Below are 17,093 nucleotides of genomic sequence, written 5' to 3'. Positions count from 1 at the left end.
TAACCTCTTTCTCTCTCTTAATGCACATGGTTCGCCTGGGATATTGGTATCCACCGTGATGCCCTACTTCTGGTTGAAGTTGTATCAAATATCGTCAACAATAATGCATGTTAATTTAGTCTTAGTCAGTGTTTTTGGACAGTGGTGCAGTCTTGTCATCGTCTCGTCTTAGTCATGGAAAAAAAAAAAGGTTGTTGACGAACATATTTTGTCTCGTCTCGTCTGACGAAATTAACACTAGTCTGAAGTACCATAAGGAGAAAGTCAAAGAGGAGAAAGTCTGCTGGCCCCCTGAGCAAGGCCCTTAACCCTCAATTGCTCAGTTATATAAAATAAGCTATAACATAAGTCGCTCTGGATAAGAGCTTCTGTCAAATGCCGTAAACGTAAAGCTTCCCCTACACTGTGAGCCTGTGAATGCGCTGGTGTGTTCGGAGGTGACTTCTTTGATTGAAACTCTTTCCACAATCTGAGCAGTGATATGGCTTCTCTCCTGTATGAATGCGCTGGTGTCTTCGGAGAGCATTTGAGAGACTAAAATTCTTTCCACACTGTGTACAGTGATATGGCTTCTGTCCTGTGTGAATGCGCTGGTGGTTTTGGAGAGTACTCGGCTGAGTAAAGCTCTTTCCACAATGCGAACACTGATATGGCTTTTGTCCAGTGTGGATGTGTTGGTGGTTTCTTAGAGTAGTCGGTCGAGCAAAACTCTTTCCACAGTGCGAACACTGATACGGCTTCTGTCCGGTGTGAACATGCTGGTGGATTTGGAAATGACTCTCTCGATTAAAACTCTTCCCGCAGTGTGAGCAATAATAGAGTCTCTCTCCAGAGTGAATAGTCTGGTGCTCCTGGAGAGACGTCTTGTGTTTAAAGCTCTCCCCGCACTCTGAACAGTGATACGGCTTCTCTCCCGTGTGAAGTCTTTGGTGTGTTTTGAGATTACCGCGCTGAGAAAAACGTCTTCCACACTGTAAGCAGATAAACGGTTTCTCTCCTGTGTGAATTCGTTGGTGTTCACGTAAAATACTCAGCCGAGTAAAACTCTTCTCACAGTGCAAGCAGTTATACGGCTTTTCTCCTGTGTGAATGTGCTGGTGTCTTCGGAGAGTACTCCTGCAATTAAAACTGTTGCCACACTGTGAGCAGTGATACGGCTTCTCCCCTGTGTGAATGCGCTGGTGTCTTCGAAGAGCACTCTTGCAGATAAACCTCTTCCTACAATGTGAGCAGTGATAAGGTTTCTCCCCTGTGTGAATGCGCTGGTGGATTTGGAGTTTACTCTGGGAAGTTAAAGTCTTTCCACAGTCTGAGCAAGTGTGACAATCTTTCTTCATATGTGAAGAACTGGTTGTAGTATCCAGTGTACTGGAAGTCTTTTGAGGGTTACTGGAATCTCTTGTGGACATGATGTTTTTGTGTTTGTCTAAGAAGAAGAAAAATACATAAAACAGTATTGTCCCAATGCCCCAAATGTAAGATGTAAGAAAAATTTGCAGACAATTTTTTTGGAATTTGCTGACAACAAATTAACTATTATAATATGTAAATTACTTAGTTGTATCTTGTAGAGACTATGCTGTGCACAATGATTGTGCAATATCCAGTGCTTTACATAACATATAGGACAAAGACTTTCATTTTGTTTCCCCAATTTTAATGCACCATAATATTCAGTGTGTTTTATCATTGGTGTTTGTTATTACTCAAGTGGAATATAAAACTTAAGGAAATCATAATAAGTAAACAAATACCAACAGTCAGAGACATCTTCTAAACCCTTTGACTTGTTTGGAGCATTATTAACCAGGGAGAACCAGGGAGCTTAGTTTGGACAGAATGATGTTCATTATATTCACACATAGTTTTAAAACAGGCCTAGCTCCAAAGCCAGGGAGGAGATAAGAAGGCTAAACTGACCATCTGCTAACTGCAATGAGTCATGATCTAAGTTCTAAAATACTGAGTATGTATTTAGCAGAAACATGAATTAAACCAAATGAGTATGTGGCATTAAAAGAAGTAAGTCCTCCAGGATACAGTTTCCTACACTTGCTTCGTCTAACTGGCAGATGAGGAGGTGTTGCAGTCAAGGGAAAAAGCTAGCACCCGGGTATAAATCACATGCACCTTAAAAACAGACAACTGGAAAATTAGAATGTAAACTGTTACGTGTTTCAACAAATCTAGACAGACGCCAGCTTAATAAAACTGAGAAATGTGTAAAGAACATTAGACAGTGGACGCTTACTAACTTTCTCCTGTTAACCCTGACAGACAGAAGTGCTTGTACAAGGACCACATGCAGACAGGAGTAAGCTTTCTGATTCCTGAGTAACTCTGGATGGTCTTTCTATTTCATCATGTTCAGTAATAAAAAAAAGACCTTGGTGTGATTATTGACTCTGGTCTCTCATTTGAAGCTTATGTAGATAATATTACTATGGTTGCTTTCTTTCATCTCAGAAATATTGCTAAGATAAGAAATATGATGTCATTACATGATGCAGAAACACTAGTTCATGAACTCTAGGCTGGATTATTGTGATGCCTTATTGTAGGGGCATAAACAATCACCAGTTAGTCCAGAACGCAGCAGCTAGTCCTAACTAGAAGCAGAAGATATGACACATAACTCCTATCTTATCCACACAGCTCCTAAAGTGACTACTACTGACCTACAAAGCACTGAATGGTCTCACTGCACAGTACCTGAACAAACTTTTGGTCTTTTATTAACACACCTACTTTGATCAAACAGTACATACTGTAATATTGTTGGTACCTCAAGTATTAAAGGCTACAGCAGGGGGCACTGCCTTCTGTGAAATTCTAGGCTGATGTTTCTTTCTCAGGTTTGTTGATAATGCAGTGGCTAACTACTTTATGTCCCAGGAAGCTCTCCTGTCTGCTTCTCCTTATGGAACTCCTTTTTAGTTATGCTGACTATAGCTAGTCATAGAGTCCCTGCTTGCACTCTGCACACAATGTACATTGTCCTTAACCATCGTGTGACTAAAAGCATACCTAATAACCTCTTTCTCTCTCTTAATGCACATGGTTCGCCTGGGATATTGGTATCCACCGTGATGCCCTACTTCTGGTTGAAGTTGTATCAAATGGAGGCTGCTCAATGCTGCTGAAGATGGTCCACATGGAGAACCTGGGGATACAAGAGACTGTTGTGGAAAATACCAGGGAGATGGCTCACTTTTGTGGCTAGTGGTTTAGACATTAATGGCTGTGTGTTGAGTTATTTTGTATACACTGTTATACAAGCTGTACACTCACTACTTTACATTATAGCACAGTGTCATTTCTTCAGTGTTGTCAAATGAAAAGTTATAATAAATGTGAGGGGTGTATTTACTTCCGTGAGATACTGTAAATCTAGTTCGCTCTAGATAACGGCATAAATGTAAATGCAAACAAAATAAACTTAATGTTTAAACTACAGTAGAAAAAAATTCCAGACTACCCAATTAAACTTTTTGACAACATAGTACAGTTATAGACATGATATTATTCATGATCACACTATCGAGCTTCACCCAGATGAGGCTAGGATCCCTTCGGAGTCTGGTTCGTCTCGAAGCTGCTTTCTAATTTCATCTCAGTGGGTTTTTTGCTTGCCACCATCATCTCTGGTTTGCTCAATAGTAATAAGTCTTTACATTGAACATTATGCAAATAAACTTAATTGAACATAAAGGGACTGGTAAGGCAAGAAAGACCTCTACAGCTGATGACAAGAAAATTCTCAAAGTCAACTGAGGACTCAGCAGCAGAAGTAAACAATAGCACTTACATTGTACTATCTTTAGATTATACTGTATACACATGTATTTGTTTTAGGAGACAAATAATGACGTATAATAATATACGTCACAGATAACTGCCTAGCAACAATACCTAAGATGAAGGCGTCATCAACAGAGTTATGCGTTTATATTTACAGATTATTGAGTAATAAGTCCCGTTACTTCGTGTTTCCCAGGTCAATAGTAAAATAAAGTCAACACTATGATCATTCATATTCAGAAATAACGCTTAGACGATGAGGATAATGTCAGCTGAAGTAAACTAAAGAAATATTAAAGTTAAAAAATTAAACTCTTATTCTTCTTATTAGGTCTGTAGACACTATTAAATATGAAGCAGAGATCTAATTAGAATCCAGTCAGAGATCTTGTAACGGATCCCGAGCAGCTCAGAGAAACAATGTAACTTACCTGTAGATTTAAATCTTAACGGCTTTTTATTTAAAAATAAACCGAATTTAACCGTCGCCACATACAGTAGATGTAAACATAGAACTGCTTCTTTTTCTGTGGTTTCAGAGCTGAAAAGTGTTTTACTGCCACCTACTGTAGCACCTTCATCCAACTCAAATTGCCCTATATTCTGTTCCATAACTTTGGAATGGTGTTCTAAGTGTTACATCTATACAATATAGGTGTATATTGATGTTACACTACCTGAAATGTCTGGTTTCTGTGGTATTTTTTCTTTTGTTTTGTTTCCAGCAGGAACAAGATTACTTACTAATTCTTTCTATAGCTTTACTCCCTGTTAAACGTTTACATGAAGGGATATAATATCTGGATGAAGGCTGGAATAGAAGATAATCTATTTATTTATTTATTTACTTACTTACTTACTTACTAGACTGTGAATGTCACAGTAATAAACCAGACACTACACACATGGTGACATGGACATCATCACAGAAATTCTAATGGTTTCCACTGTAAATGACCATTGTTAACCATTAAAGGCATCATTAAATCATGATCAAAGTAACCTAGAAGCATGGATCTGGATGAGTAATGATGTCCTTATAATGGCTCCAGTAGATACCATGTGATCTACAAGTTATATTAGACCTAGGGTTAGGTACTATACCAAAATAGTACTATTTTCTATTAGTGTATTAGCAAGAGGAGGTCATTTATAACCAAATTTGGCCAATGGAATGCCAGCAATTATGTATTTTATGGCTTTGATTATAAAAATGTCTTAAGTCTCATGGCAGAAAATGCAGACCGAGACAATGCACTGTCTCAAACCTGTTAATATTCATTCATTCATTCATTCATTCATTTTCTACCGCTTATCCGAACTACCTCGGGAGCCTGTGCCTATTTCAGGCATCATCGGGCATCAAGGCAGGATACACTCTGGACGGAGTGCCAACCCATCGCAGGGCACACACACACACACTCATTCACTCACACAATCACACACTACGGACAATTTTCCAGAGATGCCAATCAACCTACCATGTGTTACACACAAGGTCCACAAGTGTGTTGATATTTAGACAAATGGTTCGTTTATTTCAAAACTTTGTGAGCACAACGTGGATCAGTATATTACTGCACTTCCGCATCTCGCATTCTCGCGCACTTCCACTAATAACACCTGTCTGTCGAGCTCCGGTTTTTTAAAGACACAGACACAAATATGTTCAACTAAGGGAACATGAAAAAAAACCCAAAACATTACAAAACCCAGAAGAAACAAATGTCATCAGCATTAACAATACAATCCAGTTAACAATCATAAGCATAAAAAAAATAAACAAAACATCTGGGGGGGCTTATTTCCCTTACACTCTCCCCTCCAAAAATGATGTCGTCCCCGTCATCCCGTTTAATCCCAACATCTGAGACGTGTAGGTTGAGCCGCAGGAGTCAGTTATAGTTATGCAAGGATACAATATTGGCTTAGCCAAAATCACATATACAAATATCTCCTATGTTCTTGTAATGTGTCTGTAGCTCACATCATTGTGCACCATGAAATCAGCTACATTGTCTGTTTTTAAAACATATACAATATCCTTCAGCAGGTCTTTTATACCGTCAACTCAAACAACCCTACTAGATTAATATGTGGCACGTTTTAACGCAATTCAGTCTCTTATGGCACTTCTTCCAGATCTTACTCTTGCACACGACTTCTTATTGCCATACTCTCACCAATATGTCATCATCATGTCTGATTAAACAGGGTCAACGGAAAATTCAACAATTTTCACTCCTAACACATCAATTGTATCAGTAACTTGTATCTTAAAATGCTATACATCAAATAACATACAAAAAATAAGTAGAGTGAATGTTTTCTTTCCCTCCACAACCTCTCTACCTGAAAATGTGTATGCATGTATAGGTACGTATGTATGTGTTCGTCAGTATGGATGAATGTGTGTGCCTGTCTGTAAGTGTATGCGTGTAATGCTTGTGAATTAGACTATTCTAGTGTAGGTTGTCCTAGTGTGTGGTACGTAAATGTCTGCTTTTGCTTTCTTTTTCTTAAAGGATATAACCTCTGTGGCAGTGCAGGTTCTAGCCTCTGGACCCCATCTTCATCTAGCTCGCAGATGTCTTCATTTGACTCAGTCCTTAGCAGCTCTGGTTCCCTCTCAAATCTCACCACTTCCTCTGTCTCTGAGGACTGTTCTTCTTCAGACACACTTATTCCTTCCTCTTCCCCCTCTTCCATTCCTTTCTCATGATGCTCGGCTGGTTCTGTGGATGAGCTGTCCATTACTGCAGGTTCATTTGTAGTTCCTGGGTAGAACTCTTTAGCGTCAGGACGGAGCTGTTTGTGGAACTGACCAGTACTAAAAGTACCCTGAAATCCAATCCAGTCACTCTCATCCTCTGAGCTACTGTCTCTCGCCTGCTGCTTGGTGTTATTTTTGCTGTTATTTAATTTTAATGCCTTTTTCTGAATGACTTTGGCATCTTCTACTGGCAGGAATTCACAAGGAAGAAGCATGTTACGGTGAAGCACCCTGACGCGCCCTTGTCCTGTTTCAGGGTGCACCTCGTAGACTGGGCACTCTGATCTCTTTTTCTGGACCACATGGACATGTTCCTCCCAATACGATCTAAGTTTACCTGGGCCCCCTCTTTCTGTCATATTCCTAATGAGAACTCTGCAACCAGGCTGTAACTCTGCTCCATAGATCTTATTGTCATACCTGCTCTTGGCCTTTACACCCTCCACCTTTGATGCTTCCGAAGCCAGCTGATAGGCCTGATCCATTCGTTTCCTCCAGTTACTCGCATATTCATGATGAGATGTTGATTGGTCCCCGGGGGTCAGGTTGAACATTATATCAATTGGAAGCCTTGGGTGACGTCCAAACAGCAAATAGTAAGGTGCAAATCCTGTGGCTTCATTGCGTGTGCAGTTGTATGCATGAACAACTTGGGAAAGGGAGTTCTTCCAATCAGCTTTTCCCCTGTCAGTTAAATTCTGTAACATCGATAGGAGTGTTTGATTGAATCGCTCGACCTGCCCATTCCCCTGTGGATGGTAGGGTGTCGTTCGGGAACCTTTAACACCACTGTGCTGCTGAAGTTGTGCAAACAATTGGTTATCAAACTCCTTCCCCTGATCATGATGCAGCCTTGTAGGGAACCCAAACTTTAACACAAAACCCCCAAAGATCTTTTGGGCTGCTGTCTTGGCTGATTTGTTGCGGCATGCGTAGGCTTGGGCAAAGCGTGTAAAATGGTCCATGACGACCAAGATATACTCGTATCCACCTCTGCATCTCTCCAGGTGGAGGAAGTCAACTGAAACCAGCTCAAAAGGGTGTGTTGTTTCAATGGAGGTGAGTGGTGCTCGATTTGGCTTGTTGGGGCGTTTCGTCTTCAAACAACGACACACTCTTAAGACATGCTGTTCAACATCCTTTTGCAGGTGTGGCCAGTAAAATCTGTCTCTTATCAGGTTAAGCGTCCTCTCTACACCAAGATGACCCATGTTCTCATGCAACTCCTTAAAAACCAAACCGTGAAATTTCTTGGGCAGTACAAGCTGTGAACGGGTTGCTGTTTTCCTGTACAAAACTCCATGCTCGTCCAAGACCAACTTTTTCCTTTCTCTCATCAGTACTGACCGGCCATCATGACCACTCCATTCTCCATCTTTCGGCCATTTGCCTTTCTCTATGCAACCCAGCACTTTGCTGATCACTGGATCCTCTTCTTGGGCTTCTCTCAGTGCCGTCCAGCTGAAAGCCAATGGGTCATTCCTTTCCTCACGCAGCGCTGTCTCAATAGTTACTGGACACATCCACGGAGTGTGTTCTTTTGACTGGATACTGAGGGCCTTGGTTACACAGCTGATGACATCTGGACTCACTTCTTCTGAACACCTCTGCATATATTCCTCCATTTCCAGCGGCATACGAGACAAACCATCTGCATCTGAGTTGGCTTTTCCTGGACGATACTTAATAACAAAATTAAAATCGGCCAGCTCTGCGACCCAGCGATGTGTGGTAGCATTTAGTTTGGCTGTCGTGAGCACATAGGTCAATGGATTGTTGTCGGTGTATACAACAAATGAAGGGGTATAGTATAGGTAGTCCCTGAAGCGTTCACATATTGCCCACTTCATGGCCAAGAATTCGAGCTTCCCAGAATGAAGATGGTAATTTTTCTCTGGGGCTGTTAATGTCCTTGATCCATAAGCAATGACCCGTAACTTGCCCCCCTGTCTTTGATACAAGACCGCCCCCAGGCCTTCTTGGGATGCATCACAGTGAAGACTGAATGGTTCTTCAAAATTGGGATAACCCAGAATAGGTGGTTGTGAAAGAAGACCGATCAACTGGGACAGAACCTTGTGATGCTCTGGCGTCCAGATAATAGGATGGTTTGAGGGGAGCTGTCCCTGGCTGTTCCCTTTCCGAACGGCTTTCACTTTACTTTTAGGTTTTGTCTGGCCTGGACCCTTTTCCTGGCTCAGAAGGTCATAGAGTGGTGTAGCTATCCTAGAGAAGTTTGGTATATATGAGCGGAAATATGATACAAATCCTAACAATTTCCTAACATCTCCTACTGTTGTTGGTGTCCTCTCTCTTAAGGCCTGTACCGGTGCTATGTCGGCAGGGTCCATGGTATATCCATCTTTGGACACCAGTCTTCCCAGGAACCTCACTTGACTCTTAAAGACCTCACATTTCCTTGCTGTCAGCTTGATCCCATGCTGTTGATAGCGACGCAAGATTTTCCGTAGGTCATTGAGATGGTCGTCAAAGGTTTTGCTGTGCACAAGGTTGTCATCCAAGTATGGTTGACATATTTCATCTCTCAGCCCTACTAGACACTCCTCCATGCAACGTTGGAATTCTGCGGGTGCCGAAGACAGACCAAATGGAATTCGGATCCATTCGTATAGGCCCCAGGGTGTAATGAATGCAGTCATTGGACGACTGCTCTCCTCCAAAAATCCTTGGTGGTAGGCTTTTCCCTGGTCTAAGATGGAGAACCAAGCACTTCCACTGAGACTATCAAGCATGTCTTGGATGCGAGGAATTGGATGACGATCTTGTATGCTTTTCTGGTTCAATTCGCGATAGTCGCAACACAGTCGCAGACTTCCATCTTTCTTTCTCACACAGACAATGGGCGAAGAATATTCAGATCTTGATTTTGTGATCCATCCGCGGTTTAAGAGATCTTCCAGATACTCTTTGACTTCCTTATGAAGTGGTTTTGGCACAGACATGTATGTTCGCCTGACTGGTGTTGTGTCTTTGAGTCTGATTTTCAACTCCAGCGATGGAATACAACCTACATCTTGATCATCTTTGGAGAAAGCAGCACATTCTTCCCTCAGCAGTTTCCTCACCTCTTTCTGCTGTTGGGGTGACAAGTGGTTAACTGGAACAGGTGGGTCCCATAGATCTCCATTACACTGGGTCATCGATCCCGTGTTCAATTCTTTGGTTGTTATGGGGTTTTCTACTGCTGGTGATTTCATGCTGTGGTCCACTGAGTCTTCTATCTCCACAGGTTTTGCAGCAGCAGGGTAGACCGCTTTTACGCTCTGTACATGGCCTAACACGGTGCGTGGTTGAAGTATAATGTCATGGCATGTATCATTACATACTGGGATGAGGGCCTTTGACCAGGTGCCTCTCTGGAGCCTGACTACATTCTCAGTGACTGTGAGTCCTTCAGGCCACTCAGGACTCTCAACTGGAACAAACAACATCTCCTGGTTACATGTCAATGGAACAGTCCGCACAGAACACTTTACCATTTTTGTCTCACCAGGTGGTATTTTTGTTCTTTGTCGGCTTCCTCTAACTGTTCCCTCACAAGTGCTGGAATCTCCTTGTTTGACCAATCGTATGAGCCCCTCGGCCCTTTTACAATCCACTGAAAAGGCTGCGGTCAATGTATTTATGATAGCTTGAGATGGTTGTTCTTTCTCTTGCTGCAAAAGATGTTCAATAACATTATACCCAATGATTGGCTCTTCTGCCACACCAGGTGTCTTTGATACCAACAGTGGCACAAGTAGCTCTGTGTTAGATGTATTAGAGGTGTCCAGCTGGAACTTTACCTCAATCCATCCGCTAAAGGGGATGTCTGTCTGATTCACAGCCCTGCCCATCAATGTCCCAGGTCCAAGGATTTCCTCTGTGCCTCTTACTCTTACATGAGGTAGATGCTCTTTACGCCACTGTTCATTAATCAGACAGACCTGTGAGCCAGTATCCCACAATGCTTGAGCAGGAACCCCATCCAACAAACACTTGACAGTACATTTCTTTCCCACCAAGTTCAGCAGCTGAGCTTTACGTTTCGGAGAGAGGTGGGCTGCGTAGATGGATCCTTCTAGCCTGTTTGCACTTGCAAATTGCTGCTTTGCATCTACTTGCTGTTCAAGATGTTTTATGCTTTTGTTAAGCAGCCCAGCAACAATGTTGCATGGTCCATCCCATCTCAGTGTTTGAGTGTGAAGCTCCATTTGATCAACTGCAATTACTTAGTCCACATTAACTGTATATCTTTGTGCCCTACAATCCTTTGAAAAATGTCCCTGCTGACCACATTTAAAACAATGATTACACTGCTCACTGTTCCCACTGTCTTGACATATTTTACATATCTTTCTAGAGGATGGACGACCATAACGAAAGGAGGGTTGTGATTCATGGATGCTCTTTTTGATTTCTGCTATCTCCTCTTTTAACTGTTTGACAAGTTCGAACAATTCAGCTTCTCGTTTGGAGGAGGGGCTCTGACTCTTCTGTTCTTTGCCTCTAGCCGCTGCCCCGTCCCAGAGTTTATGTCCATTATCTGTTGCTTCTACTTGTCTATCCAATCTTTGTAGTGCTTGTACATCAGCCTGGAGCTCATTTACTTTTGTCACTTTTGCACATGCATTTTTCTTTTGTTTCTGTTGTCTTTCTGTTTCAATACCTGTAGCGTCATTCATCCTCTCGATGAGCTCTTCATCTGTAATACTCTGATTTTCCAAGTCAACTTTCAACTGAAATTTTATGTGGTCACTTATGAGACCCGTACTGACAGACCGTAAGAACTTCTTTTGAATCAGCTCAACACTATACTGCTCCTCGGCCTCACCATCTCTGGAGGCAATCAGAAGTCTCTCTTTCAGTTCTATGGCCCTGAACAAGAAGTTTTGAGGCGATTCCCGGTTATCTTGTGTGATGTTTACCAGTTTGTGGTACAAATCAGTGGGCCCATCCTCTTTGAAATGGCCTTTTAGGATAATCTTTAATTGGGGAAGCGTCAAATTGCTTTTAATTTCAAGCATATCTCGAAGGCTGAGTCCAGGAGTGATAGATCTTACAACAGCATCCACAATTTCTGTCTCAGCATGTCCTTTTTGAACTCCACTGTCTATCTGATGCATCAAATTTGTGTATGACAGTCTATCCTTTTGACCTCTCTCACCTATTTGTCCCCAAATTTTAAAATCACGTCTGATGGTCACTTCTGGCACTCTTGATGGCTGAGACTCGGCATCCCTAGGTATAGCTGAGGCTGACCTGCTCTCTTTTTTCTTTACTTGATCACTAAGCCTCATAATTTCGCTCTCCAATGATTTTGTGGAACTCTGAAACATCAACTGGAGGTCTGCATATTGTTTTTTTAACTTTGCCAGCTCATCTTCGTCCTCGCTTAAACTCTTTTCTGCCTCCCGAGCGTTTTCATTTTTCATCCGTTTTATTAATTCCAAAACATCTCCAATAAACTGACGTGCTGCCTCCTTATCTTCCTTCTCGATAACTACATCAATCTCTTCATTGATTAGGTGAACGATAACATGCTTTTTTCTCACCTTATCCACAGGAACTTTTGCAAATTCAGCCAATTCTTTAAGCTGATCCCATGTCAGGTGCGGTAACTCCGCGCCGAGCTCCTCGTGCAGCTGCCGAAGATCCATCTCCGTTTTCCGCGTTGATCTTTTTCACTCACGCGCACACTATTGAAGCCGCACTCTCGCTATTTTCATGTATGAAATCTCCTGGCTGGCTCGCCAATTTTGTTACACACAAGGTCCACAAGTGTGTTGATATTTAGACAAATGGTTCGTTTATTTCAAAACTTTGTGAGCACAACGTGGATCAGTATATTACTGCACTTCCGCATCTCGCATTCTCGCGCACTTCCACTAATAACACCTGTCTGTCGAGCTCCGGTTTTTTAAAGACACAGACACAAATATGTTCAACTAAGGGAACATGAAAAAAAACCCAAAACATTACAAAACCCAGAAGAAACAAATGTCATCAGCATTAACAATACAATCCAGTTAACAATCATAAGCATAAAAAAAATAAACAAAACATCTGGGGGGGCTTATTTCCCTTACACATGCATGTCTTTGGACCGGGGGAGTGTTGAATTTCTTTGTCATTAAAATTGTGTATCAAGTATCTATGCTTTTACATAGCCTACTATGGGAAATACATTCATAGAAAAGTTCAGAGACGGACCAGAGACACAGGACGAATGGAATTACCAGACACATTAAAACACGCAAGAAACACCAACAAGCAAACTTTACTGCCACCTACTGGACTACATTGCTGGGCAAAGACATTCATTTCCCTTTATTACGTACAATATATATAAAATCACAAACATGGGTTTCTACATAGTTTTTATTTATCAAAGGCTTCCTTCCACCTGCTCCATTTGTTTGGAGAATTTGTGACAAATCTGAATTATAATCATGTATGATGTTCCTTGATGGTCTTGGGTCCCTGAGTGTAGGAGTAGATTGTTTGTTTAAAGGATAAGGGTTTTGTATCTGGTAGCAAAATCTTTGAAGTGATAACAATTATAAGATTTAGTTTTGTTCTCACATATAACGGAGTTATGAATGCTTTGACATTTTTCCTGACTTACAGGAGATACTGTAAGTAAGTGGTCAATGTTTGTATGCAGTGTGTTAGACTCTTAATGCTGCTACTCTTTGTGATAGTTAGTCTCAGAGTTTTCTCTGAGTGAGAATAAGTGAAAAAGTGAGAATACAGGGTTAGTACTAATTGTATTATACACAATTATATATTATATTGTATAGTATTATAAATGTTTATTGGGAAGCACGACAAATACCTACAGTTTACACAGTTAACACAAAAACGACTCTCTTGGCACATTTGTGTTATTTTTTTTGTTTGGTTTATTCCCCCAGTGTGAATGCATTGGTGAAACTGGAGTTTAATCAGTTGTGCAAAACATTTTAGTCAGTAATGATGGGAATTATCCTTTGTGTGAATGCGCTGGTGTCTTTGGAGAGTACTCGGGTGGGTAAAACTCCTTCCACATTGTGAACAGTGATACGGTTTCTCTCCCGTGTGAATGCGCTGGTGATGTCTTAGTGTATCCTTTTGATTAAAACTCTTCCCACACTGCGAACACTGAAACGGTTTTTCCCCCGTGTGAATGCGCTGGTGTGCTTTGAGTGCGCTTCTTTGGCTAAAACGTTTTCCACACTGTGAACAGCTATAAGGTTTTTCTCCAGTGTGAATGCGCTGATGGGTCTGGAAATTACACTCCCGATTAAAACATTTCCCACATTGTGAGCAGTGATACGGCTTCTCTCCAGTGTGAATGCTCTGGTGACGCTGGAGGGACCTGTTATGGTTAAAACTCTTCCCACACTGTGAGCAGTGATAGGGTTTTTCTCCGGTGTGAATGCGTTGATGCTGTTGGAGATTACGCAGGAGGTTAAAACTCTTTCCGCATTGTGAGCAGTGAAATGACTTCTCTCCTGTGTGAGTTCGTTCATGCTGTAGAAAGTTACTAATATCAGCAAAACTTTTTCCACAATGTAAGCAGTGATAGGGCTTCTCCCCTGTATGAATGCGCTGGTGTGTTTTGAGATTGCCCTTGTGAGTAAACTTTGCCCCACACAATACACACATAAATGGTTTTTCTCCTGTGTGAACTCGTTGATGTTGCTGGAAATTACTCAGTCTGGCAAAACGCTTTCCACACTTAGGGCAGTCATATGGCTTCTCTCCTGTGTGAATGCGCTGGTGAAGTTGGAGAGTGATCAGCTGTGAAAAACTCTTCCCACAATGTGAGCAGTCATACGGCTTCTCTCCTGTGTGAATGCGTTGGTGTCTTTGAAGCATACTCCGATGACTAAAGCGCTTCCCACAGTCTGAGCAGTGGTGAAGCTCAGTCTGCATTCTTTCTTCATTGGTCATAGTACAGAGAATAGAAGCTGTCTGCTGAATACTGAAGTCTTTTATGGGCATCATGGTATTGTCAATTCCTGGGAAGAGAAAAACAAAAAATAAGAAGAAAAACACAAACCTTATTGTCCTAAGACATGCACTGTTGATAACAAAATGAGAAAACTATTTTAACCAATCAGGGCTCATGGAACTTCTTTTTAAACCACTGTGCTAAGGAGCTAATTCAAGTGCTACTTACAACCCTTTAATATATATATAGTTGTTAGTAATCATTGTTGCTCATGTGTGTGAATGAAAGGGAGGGAAGTGGAATAGTAAGGTTACAGGGTGAAGAGGTGAAGAAGGTACAGGAGTTTAAGTACTTGGGGTCAAGAGTCCAGAGTAATGGAGAGAGTGGGAAAGAAGTAAAGAAGCGAGTGCAGGCAGGTTGGAGTGGGTGGAGAAAGGTGTCAGGAGTTCTGTGTGATAGGAAAATATCAGCAAGAATCAAGGGGAAGGTGTACAGGACAGTGGTGAGACCGGCCGTGCTGTATGGTTTAGAGACAGTGACACTGAAGAAGAGACAGGAGTCAGAGCTTGAGGTAGCCGAACTGAAGATGTTGAGGTTCTCTTTGGGTGTGACAAGATTGGACAGGATTAGGAACGAGTACATCAGAGGGACAGCCCATGTTGGACGTTTGGGGGACAAAGTTAGGGAGGCGAGATTAAGATGGTTTGGACATGTTCAGAGGAGGGAGAGTGAGTATATTGGTAGGAGAATGTTGGACATGGAGCTGCCAGGCAGGAGGCAAAGAGGAAGGCCAAAGAGGAGGAATATGGATGTAATTAATGAGGATTTGAAGCTAGTGGGTGCAAGTGTTGAGGATGCAGAAGATAGGGTTAGGTGGAGAGAGATGATTCGCTGTGGTGACCCCTGAAGGGAAAAGCCGAAAGAAGAAGAAGATAAATCATTGTTGCTACCTGAAGGTCTTTTCCATAGTCTCTCTAAATCCCTTCACTGCCTGAGCTTTTGTAACTACCAAATGTACCAAACCCTTCTGTCTTTTCTAAACTTCTCGAGTGAATGATGATAGCCTTCAGTGACCATTATTTGGAAGGTTTCTTTCTTCATCTTGAAAGCTTCCCTATAGCAAGGACAAACATGCTTCCACCCAAAGCTTCTTAGTGCTGCCTTTATAACTATGGATTTGTATACTGTCACCTGCGGACACCACACCTGGGCCTGGCTCCAGAGATTGGTTTGACACCAGTATATCTAACCATTATTTGTTAATCAAGTAATTAATTAAGATTGCTTTGGTACAATTTCTCCTTTCAGATTGGTTCACCAATGTTGGCCTAACTAGGAACATTATGATTATTAACGAAGATGATCAGGCATGGTACCCACACAAACCCAACCTTGACCAGTGCCATCAACATCACTTGAACAAAATATCAGACCATTGTACTTACAAAGAAACATTTCCTCAGTAATTCTGCTTGGTTTAACAGACCAAATATCATTGAGAAAGATCTACTATATTAGAACAGGACATTAGATTTATGTTCGTTTTAGAGGCACAATCTTCACCTGAAACTAAACACCATCAAGAAAAACCTGAACCATCTGTTTTCATTGTTGTGGCTAATCTCTGTCCCTCACATGCATACATGTAACTGAAGGTTTGTTAGATGAGGTTAACTGATTCAAACCATTTGTATACTTACTGATTCATATTCATTCAGTGATCCAGTCAGTAAATGTTAGCAGCTCAAAGGAGCAGTTTCACTTTAAGGAATCTAAAACAAAACACATTTATCCACCTTATTTTTATAAACAGAAATGTTGTTATAGAAATATACTAGCCGAAAATATATGTAAAGTCCATGTGGTGATGGTTAGCTTGGGTAAATATATCCTGTTCTTCAAACAGAAAAATACTGCAGTTCTTCATCTATTTGAGATGATTTCACTGATGAAAGATGTTTTACTGCCATCTACTGGTTTGCATTGTAGATTCCTCTACACAAATGTCCCTATTATGTTCATTAAGAGTGTTAAACTGTCCTTCTTTCTGTAAATCATTGTGATCCAACCTCCTGGATTATTCATGTCATCCTTTAATCATTTCCCACTTCTGCAGTTTATTACACATTGGTTGTGTAGGAGGCAGTGGATTAGTTGCTAGTTTTGAGGGTTTCCTCTTGGTGCTTTGGTGGGTTTCCAATACAAACACTTTCCTTGAAGGCTGAATTGTTCATAGTGTTTGAATGGGTGTGTGTGTGTGTGCACTAATGCCCTGTGATGGATGGCACCCTTTTCAGGGCATCCCCTGCACTGTGCCCCAAGGTTATTATAATTTCAATTCAATTTATTTGTATGGTGCTTTGTCTCAATGCAGCTTTACAGAAATATAGAAACAGAATAAAAAAAATAAATTAAAATTAAGTTACTATTTATCTCTAACATTTATCTCTAATGAGCAAGCAAAGGGTCGACAATGGCGAGGAAAATCTCCCTGAGATGATATGAGGAAGAAACCTTTAGAGAAACCAGACTCAGAAGTGAACCTCATACTCATTTGGGTGACACTGGACAGGAAATAAT

General features: G+C 41.4%; 1 protein-coding gene across 1 annotated transcript; it reads right to left on the bottom strand.

The window, feature by feature from the left end:
* Positions 1-91: 91 nt before the first annotated feature.
* On the bottom strand, positions 92-16,426 carry LOC132849146 (zinc finger protein 850-like). The gene is made up of 4 exons (XM_060875371.1): positions 16,214-16,426; positions 13,561-14,580; positions 10,325-10,342; positions 92-1,309 (listed from the first exon to the last, which is right to left on the bottom strand). Exons 2-4 carry the CDS (start codon positions 14,564-14,566, stop codon positions 399-401), a joined length of 1,935 nt encoding a protein of 644 aa, XP_060731354.1. The 5' UTR covers positions 14,567-14,580; positions 16,214-16,426; the 3' UTR covers positions 92-398.
* Between the last annotated feature and the right edge of the window lie 667 nt (positions 16,427-17,093).

This window comes from Tachysurus vachellii, chromosome 7 (genome assembly GCF_030014155.1).
Source record: "Tachysurus vachellii isolate PV-2020 chromosome 7, HZAU_Pvac_v1, whole genome shotgun sequence".
Classification (NCBI taxonomy): Eukaryota; Metazoa; Chordata; class Actinopteri; order Siluriformes; family Bagridae; genus Tachysurus; species Tachysurus vachellii.
The sequence above is the reverse complement of the archived record's forward strand: the minus strand, read 5'-3'. Positions and strand labels throughout refer to the sequence as shown.